The 9,063-nt window shown below is 45.7% G+C and overlaps 1 protein-coding gene across 2 annotated transcripts in view; it reads right to left on the bottom strand.

Moving 5' to 3' along the window:
* Nucleotides 1-2,752: 2,752 nt before the first annotated feature.
* The window catches only part of ARHGAP25 (Rho GTPase activating protein 25), a 46,562-nt gene continuing 40,251 nt past the window's right edge, over nt 2,753-9,063 (bottom strand). For both annotated transcript variants that reach the window (XM_073324890.2, XM_073324891.2), the window contains 2 exons: nt 8,435-9,015; nt 2,753-5,847 (listed from right to left, as the gene is read on the bottom strand). In XM_073324890.2, the coding sequence (XP_073180991.1) occupies nt 5,637-5,847; nt 8,435-9,015 (792 nt within the window). In that variant the 3' untranslated portion in view covers nt 2,753-5,636. The remainder of the gene's footprint in view (nt 5,848-8,434; nt 9,016-9,063) is intronic.

Below are 9,063 nucleotides of genomic sequence, written 5' to 3'. Positions count from 1 at the left end.
GTGATTCTGATATAGGCACTTTGGAGATTTCTCTTCCAGGAGAGAGGAACAATGCAAACACCAACTACTTTATCTCATGTCCTCCTTTTAGCTGCTATTAATGTTACACAGCCCATCAGCACATAAATCACACTTGTGTTTCCCATGCACTGAATACTAATTCTAACGCTACAGTACAAAAAGTAATTTTCCCTATGTTGATATTCACCCCTTTTTGTCAACTGCTGGAAATGGGCCACATCCACCCTAACTGAATTGGCCTCGTTCGCACTGACCTCCCCTCCCCCCTCACTTGGTGAGGCAACTCCCATCTTTTAATGTGCTGTGTATTTATACCTGCCTACTGTATTTTCCACTCCATGCATCTGATGAAGTGGGTTATAGCCCATGAAAACTTGTGCCCAAATAAATTTGTTAGTCTCTAAGGTGCCACAAGGACTCCTCGTTGTTTTTGCTGATACAGACGAACATGGGTACCCCTCTGAAACCTGTACTAAATTGGTGCAAAGTGGCAGTACCTTCTTCTGACTTCCATTTCCTACCCAATTAAACACTGGGGGAGGAGTCTTGCCCCTGGGGTTGTAAACACTCCTTAGCTGGCCGGAAGAGACTTCCCAAGCATGGAGGCAGCTGGGTGTGGGAGTGAGCGGGATTGCAGCACGCAACACTGGGATGGTTGTGAGTAGCTCTGTGGAGCCCAGTTCACTGTAATCAGAGGTGTGACGGCAGCACGTATAGATGTACCCACTCTAGCTTTGACCTCGTTCGCTCGAGGAACAATAGTTTGCATGGGCTAGCCACGCAGGTACAAACCCAGGGTCCCCGGTGCGTGCATACAGCCTGTCCTGCCGTGGCTTCATTGTTATAATTACTGGCTCTAAATCAGCTCGCTCACCTCAGGAATGTGTACAGGTGCAACCACACCTCTGATTGCAGTGTAAACATAGTTCTGCTAAGAGCTGCTGCAGGCCCCATGGCTGGGAGTTTTGTGCAGTGGCCCTTCGGGTGGATGTAGTCTACAGCTTATGACTTACAGTGCTGAGCGTAGTAGCTAGATCTAGGTCCTAATCTGTTACAGACTTCTTGGGTGACCTTGGGCAAGTCACTTATCCTCTGTGCCTCAGTTTCGCATCTGTACAATGGGGATAATAGCACTGCCCTGTCTCACGGGGGTGTTCTGAGGATACACACATTAAAGACTGTGAAGTGCTAAGATACTACTATTGACTGCTAGGCACCTGCTGTCTAACTTACCCCTGTTGTCAAGGTCATTGCTGAAATTAGCCCACAAGAGCCTCATTTAATTACTTTTGGTTCAGGCTCTGGCCTACTGGAGGTAACTCTCAGACCAAGTAATTGTGTATTATGGGAAAACTATTGTTTCTCATAACTAAGGTTGCAACAAGGATGCCATTGTAAGGAACAATCCTCCACACACACCCCACCTCACCGTGAACAGAGAAAATAACCTAGTACATCTTTTTCCATGATTAGTTTATATTGTGGGAGCAGGAGGGAGGTGGGGGCATTTACCTCTTTGTAAAGGACCCCATTTAGCAATGCTTTTACTTTTATTATTTGAGGCCAAAGGTGTAAATAGTGCTTTAAAAATACCTAGAAAGACAAGGTTCCTTCCTCTGAAAATTTGCAGTCTTGCTCTGGTTCTTACAATCTGTTTTTAAGTTAGTTAGTGTTCCAGCTACTAAACCACAGTTCAAATGGTATCAATCTTGCTATCTTATTCTGGGTGTGGCTGACTTTATGTACATGCTGCCTTGGCTAGAGAGTGTTGACTAACCTTTCTTGAGCTGGAAAATCACAGGAAATCACAAACACAACCACCACCAGGTTATTTTTCAGGGCTGTCTGCTGTTTCTTTTTTCTCATATGGAGTATCAGATTTGTAGGTGCTAATCTCCATATTTCTTAGAGTAGAAAGAAAGTGACTGAAGGTTCTGAAACAGCTTCCCTTGCGCAGTGGGGACAAACTACCTAAATAGTTCTAAGATGAAGATGCTCAATACATTTATGAAGGGGATTACAGGAAGGGGTTGCCTGCAATGGCAGGAGACTGGAGTTAGTGACCCAAGAGGTCCCTTCCCCTTCTATATCCCAATGAAAGGCCATCCTGTCATCTATTGGCCAGATCCTCAGTGATGTACCTCCGGATAGCACCGCTGAAGTCAATGAACCTCTGCTGATTTACACCAGCGGTTCTCAACCTTTCTCTTTCTGAGCCCTCCACCCTTCCAACATGCTATAAAAACTCCATGGCCCAGCTGTGCCACAAGAACTGTTTTAACCGTGAAGCTGAGTTGTTCAGGCTTCAGCTCCAGCAGGGCTCCAGGCTGCAGTCCCAGGTAGCAGGGCTTCGGCTTTCTGCCCTGGGCCCTAGCGAGTCTAATGCCAGCCATGCTTGGCGAACCCCCTGAAAGCTGCTCGCGGCTCCCCAGTGGGCCCCAGACCTTGGTTGAGAACCACTGACTTACATCACTGGAAAATCTGGCCCTGTTCATCTAAGTCAAAACGCTACTGTGACGGGATCCAAGCTAAGATCCTAAATTCCCAGGCTGATGGGGTAGAGGGCTTTACAAGACACAACTCATGATTATCCCCTCTGCTGGATGAGCTGAGTGGCTGTGCTGTGGATTATCTTGCATCTGACTCTTCTCCCTCAGAAAGCAGGTGACTGTTATATTTGCAGTAACAGCATTAAAGACTCCAGAGGTCCAGTTAGAAAAAATAACAACTGCTTTTAATTAAAAAGCTTAATTCGACTATGCTCAATTCAAACTATACGGGCAGGAACATTCTGGCTTATCCACAGCTCCCACTCACAGGCTACTGAGTGACAACACAGCGAGCCAGTAAAACGCAAGGTATAATCATTACATCATCAGAACAAGCTTTCTCCAGCAATGATTGTATTAGTAGGAGCATTGCCAGCAGATCGAGGGAAGTGATTATTCCCTCTATTCGGCACTGGTGAGGTCACACCTGGAGTACTGCGTCCAGTTTTGGTCCCCCCACTACAGAAGGGATGTGGACAAATTGGAGAGAGTCCAGCAGAGAGCAACGAAAATGATTAGGGGGCTGGGGCACATGACTTATGAGGAGAGGCTGAGGGAACTGGGGTGATTTAGTCTGCAGAAGAGAAGAGTGAGGGAGGATTTGATAGCAGCCTTCAACTACCTGAAGGGGGGTTCCAATGAGGATGGAGCTCGGCTGTTCTCAGTGGTGGCAGATGACACAACAAGGAGCAATAGTCTCAAGTTGCAGTGGGGGAGGTCTAGGTTGGATATTAGGAAACACTATTTCACTAGGAGGGTGATGAAGTGCTGGAATGGGTTACCTAGGGAGGTGGTGGAATCTCCATCCTTAGAGGTTTTTAAGGCCCGGCTTGACAAAGCCTTGGCTGGGATGATTTAGTTGGTGTTAGTCCTGCTTTGAGCAGGGGGTTGGACTAGATGACCTTCTGAGATCTTTTCCAACCCTGATATTCTATGATACTGGGGGCAGACTAATGCTATTTCCATCATGTAGGTTTTGGGGAGGGCGGCATTAAGGAGTGCTGCAGATTTTAGAAGATTCCATGAGCACTGGCGATGGGTGAACCTGATGAAGGCAGAGGTTTTCTGAAACCCCATGAATGACTTTTTTGGGAGGGTTCCCAAAAATAGTTCCACTTCCCCAAACCTTTCTGTTCCCTGTACTTGAAACTCAGATTTGTCACGAGGTTGTTTCAGTTTAAAGAAATGCCGGTGTGATTTCTAGCTTAAAGAGCTTGGGCTGAGTGTTCGGGACCAAAGAGCCCTGCTACAGTTAGGATGGCACAAGCGGGTGCTTTATAAACAAAGTAGACATTTGGACTTTGCATTAGCATTGTCCCCACTCCTCACTCCCTTTCACACTTTCGGCATTCGATTGTTTTTTCTCTGCTTTTTTTTTTTTTGTTCGTAGTCTTTCCCAAGCAGAACTTGAACCAAACTTTTGAGCCTATGAGGTCCGATTAATGCAGCACCATTGACTATACTGTACATGGTTCTAGGAGGTCACCCTTTGTATTAAAGTTCCAGTCAAGTACATAAAAGATTGTTATAGAGAGGACGGTGATAAATTGTTCTCCTTATGCACTGAGGACAGGACAAGAATTAATGGATTTAAATTGCAGCAAGGGCAGTTTAGGTTGGACATTAGGAAAAACTTCCTAACTGTGAAGGTAGTTAAGCACTGGAACACGTTACCTAGGGGCGTTGTGGAATCTCCATCATTGGAGGTTTTTAAGAACAGGTTAGATAAACACCTGACAGCGATGGTCTAGATCAGGAGTAGTCAATAGGTATACTGCAAGCCAAATCCAGACCACCAGACGTTTTTGAACGGACTCCGAAATCTACATATTTACTTATTATTATAATTTTTTAAAATTATTTTCTCTGGAATCTGGACCCTGACTATACCTTGACCAAGAAATTTGCACCTTGACAAAAAATAATTGACTACTCCAGGTCTAGATAATACTTAGTCCTGTCTCAGTGCAGGGGACTGGACTAAGATCATATCAAGATCCCTTCCAGTCCTCAATTTCTGTGATTCTGTGAGTTATAAATGGTTTATGAAGGGTTAATAAATGATGTTATAAGCAGGTTACAGACATCAGTCGCATGTGTTATAGATGATTAAAAGCACACAATTAGCATGTTATGTTTATAAGCAATCTATTGGCCTATTGGAGTCCACAACAATCTAAAATGATTGACTAACCATTTATTAAAACAACAGTTATGATTTATTAACCTGTTATAGACTATTTATAAATGGAACCTTAATATAAAGTGTGACGGTACAATATACTTTGGGGAACAATCCTGCACTGAACTTCCGGGGGGGAGGGGTGCATAAGGTGATCTAGTTGGTTTTATCCATCTCTATGACAGCAATACTAAAATTTAGACTTTATTCTGAAAACTGTAATTTCACTCAGGCTAGGAGCAGAGGATGGAGAAAAAGGATTTAACTGTAGGATGTGGTATAATGTCCAAACAAACTCAGAGCAGTTGCCTATGTAATGATAAGGCCACAGGCTCTTCCAAGTTCCTGGTTCCAGTTTTTCAGTGTTATTTTTGTTCCCCTCTGAGAAACTTAAAACCATCAGTCCTTTCTCCCCGGACAAGTGTTATCACCCTTCAGGCCAGGGAACTGGTGTGTGACAGAGAGATTCCTTCAGGGCCACTGTGAATGGGCATCATGTACAATCAGCTGCCACATGGTATTATTCATGCTGAGTGTTTAGCAGAATTCAAAAAATTATTGACCATGTATACGGATAACATGAACAGAGTAGGAGTAAAAAAACAAAAGAGAGAGTTTTGAAAAGGCTGTAAACCCTCCTACTTCAGGGCATAAACCAACCTCTCACTACTAGAGGTCAGGAAGGGACTTTCCCTAGAGGAAGATTAACCTGTAGAGCTCCTTACACACTCCTCTGAACCAGCTGGTGCTGGCCGTTCACAGCAACAGAATTCTGGACAAGAGAGATCCCTGGTTCAACCCAGTCTGGCAATTCCTATCTGAAGGGGGAGGATAATCCCCCATGCAGCTGTTCTCCATGTGTGTGCAAATCCAGGTCCGTTCTCTTATTTTCTTTTGTCCCTGGGATCACTCATGGATTTCATGAAGTCCTGGATCTCCTGCTCCAGCACCTTGTTCCTCTTCTCAATGTCTTCCCGTGAGCGCTCCACATTCTGAAGCTTCAGTTCCAGCGCCGCAAACTTCTTCTTCTCTTTCTCGATCTCTTCATTCAGTCGTACCACTTTGGCCCAGACTTCGTAGTTCTCCTTCTGGAGGCTGCAATGGGAAGGACAGGGGACATCATGTGGCTTCTGGTAGCTCATACCTCTACGTCATCCAGCAATACAATACTTGGCAGTGCTACCCTGAATGATGAACAGCCTCGTTACCCAATCCCATAACACTTTGTCATGCCCAATGAATCCATAGCAACTAAAAAGCTCTGGGCATAATTATGAGCCAGATTGTGTCTCTTGGCTACAGATCTGTACTGGAGCTGGGGCAGAGCTCAAGTGACCTAGAAGGAGCTTTGCAGCACTATAGAAGGGTCTACCATAGTGGTTTTCAACCTTTTTTCATTTGCGGACCACTTTGGAAATTTTGAATGGAGGCGCAGACCCCTTTGGAAATCTGTTGTCTATACGTAGCTGAAATCTGTTCAGTCAGTTTTCAGTCTAAGTTTTGCTGACCCTTTAGACATAGTGGGATCTGCAGACCACAGGTTGAGAACCACTGGCCCAGCACTTGCGTCCCTTCACTGGCAGCAGCAGGGATGCATGGATCTGTGAGTTCGGGGCGTCTATGGGTTGCTAGATAGATATGCAGTTATGTCTGGTCCTTACAAAGGGGACAAAAAGGATGGGGGGGGCAAAGATGCATGCACCCTCCTCTGCTCTTGTAAACTCACAAAGGGGCCTGCGGCACTGGGGCCCGATAGATGGGAACCCATCTAGAGCTGGTTGGGTATTTTTCAATGGAACTTTTTTTGCTGGAAAATGGCAAAAACTGAAACTTTTCATGGGAAAAGGCGAGTTTCGACAATTTCTTGACTCCAAACGTTTTTGAAGCAAAGTTTAGAAGGTGTCGACATGTCCCATTTCCACATTTGCTAACTGAAACTTTTTGGTTTTCCTGTTCAAAACAACTCTTTGTTTCAAAATTTAAACTGATTATAGGACACACACAAAATTAGAAAACGCAAATGGTCAAAATTAAAACAAAACCTTTTGAAATTATCAAAACGAAACATTGTTGATTGGCCTGATCTGAAAAAAAAAATCAGAGTATGGGATTGTGAAAATTTTCACAGTTTTGACTTTTCATCCCAATTTTGGATCTCAATTTGGGACAAGAAAAATTTCCAAAAATCTCATAATTTTTTGGTGAAATGGAAAAACAAATTCTCTCCCAGCTTGAGTCCAAACCAATATTTCACATGAGAGCCACCCTTAACTGCAGAAGTTTGGTTCCAAATCCAAGTTTCATGGCTGGCCCCGATCTCTATAATGGCCAAGTCCATAGTAATTAATATTGCCTAATATTAATATGGTAATAATATGATACTAAAGAAACATTAGTAATTACAGCCATATGATAGTGCAGTAACACTCGTAATTAACAGTATTAAGTGTATGATATGATACTGTAGTAATGTAAGTAATCACTACTTCATGATACTGTAGTAATAACTCACGTATAATAATGATACTATAATACAGGGGTCTCAAACTCAATTTACCTTAGGGCCAGCGTCAGTCCTCAAATCCTCCCTTAGGGCCAATAATGTCACTCATGCCGCCCAGAACCCGCCCCCACCAACACTCCACCCCCCACCTGCCTAAGGCTCTGGGAGGGAGTTTGGTTGGGGGAGGAGGTCTGTGGTAGGGGATTGGGGTGCAGGCTCTGGGAGGGAGTTTGGGTGCAGAAGGGGTGAGAGGTTGGGCTTTGGGAGGGAGTTTGGGTGGAGGAGGCGGTCTGGGGTGCAGGCTCTGGGCTGGGGCAGGAGGTGGGGGTGCAGGAGGAGGGGGTGGGGTTGCAGGCTCTGGGAGGGAGTTTGGGGGCAGGAGGGGGTATACGGGGAGGGGGCAGGGCGGGGGTGCAGGCTCTGTGAGGGGCTCGGGGCTTATGTGGGGCTCCAAGGCGGGGTGGGCCGGGGGGGCCTCCGTGCACTGCCGCCCCCCAGGTACTGCCCCCGCAGCTTCCCATTGGCCGCAGGGGCGCTCGGGGCAGGGGCAGCGTGCGGAGGGACAGCCCCGCCCTGCCCCGCCCCTCCCCGGGGCCACAGGGACGGGCCGGCAGACACATGGAGCAAGCAGGCAGAAGCCGCTTAGCTCCGCTGCACGGCCAGTGGTGGGCGGGGCCCCGGGCCATTGTAAATTGCACGTGGGGGGTGAGTGCCCAGGGGTGGCAGGCAGGGCCAAGGGAGAGACCCAGCCCCAAAATTGCTGGGGAGGTTCTCAGGCCGCAGATGGCCCACGGGCCCAGACTTTGAGACCCCTGCTACAATAGTATATGATAGTAACATTAGAAATTACAGAATACTACAGTAATACCAGAAATTAATCTTATATAGTATTAATACTATCATACATTACAATAAAATCAGTCATTAGTATTATATGATGCTATAGTAACACTAGTAATTAACCCTTTATGATATAATACTATAACAGTGCGAGTTGAGGTTTTCACACTCTCCTGAATGCAGCACTGAGAATTATTTACCTTTGCGAGGTGAGGTGGGTCATATTTTTTATTGGACCAACTTCTAAAAATCGTTATAAAATCTATTACCCCACCCAACTTGTCTTTCTACTATCCTGGGACCAACACGTCTACCAGAACACTGCAAACCATCAGTTACCTTTTAATTTGCTCTTCATAGTCCTTTTTCTGCGTTTCCATTTCTTTTTTCAGCCCCAGGGTCACCTTTCGAAGGGCCTCCAGGTTCTCCTGACCAGAGCCACAGTCCTCAGCACCGATGTTTGGACCCGATAGTTCCTTTGGCACAAGGCTGGGGCTTTGGTTTGCTAACAAATCTTTCTTGGAGGTGCTGCTTACTGTGCAAGCACTCTCCCCACGCTCTGCCTGGCAGGTAGGGACATTGTCGTAGGTCGAAGTCCGGTGAAGGTCGAGCAGCTTAAAAAGATCCTGAGACAATGTTCTTTTGTGTCCATCTGTCGGGGAAGTAGGAGACAACTGACTTCCTGAAGATGTCCAAAAGTCATTGTTGAATATGTCATTTTTATCGCTGCTGGCTTTCTCCCCCTGAGAGGAAGCAGTTAGGAAGGATTTCCTGTTAGGAAGGGTCTGAGTTCTTTTCCTGGACTGTATTTTCCACATTTCCAACAAATCTTTGGGTTGGTTTACATCATCTTCGAGAGATGCGCCCAGTCTGACTGCTGCTCTGGAAGAAGTGGGACTGCTGGTATCTAGGTCATCTCTCTGAAAATAGAGCCAAGAATATGAGAGAGTAATTCCATTTTCATTCAC

This window comes from Lepidochelys kempii, chromosome 26 (genome assembly GCF_965140285.1).
Source record: "Lepidochelys kempii isolate rLepKem1 chromosome 26, rLepKem1.hap1, whole genome shotgun sequence".
Classification (NCBI taxonomy): Eukaryota; Metazoa; Chordata; order Testudines; family Cheloniidae; genus Lepidochelys; species Lepidochelys kempii.
This window is presented reverse-complemented; position numbering and strand designations above follow the sequence as displayed.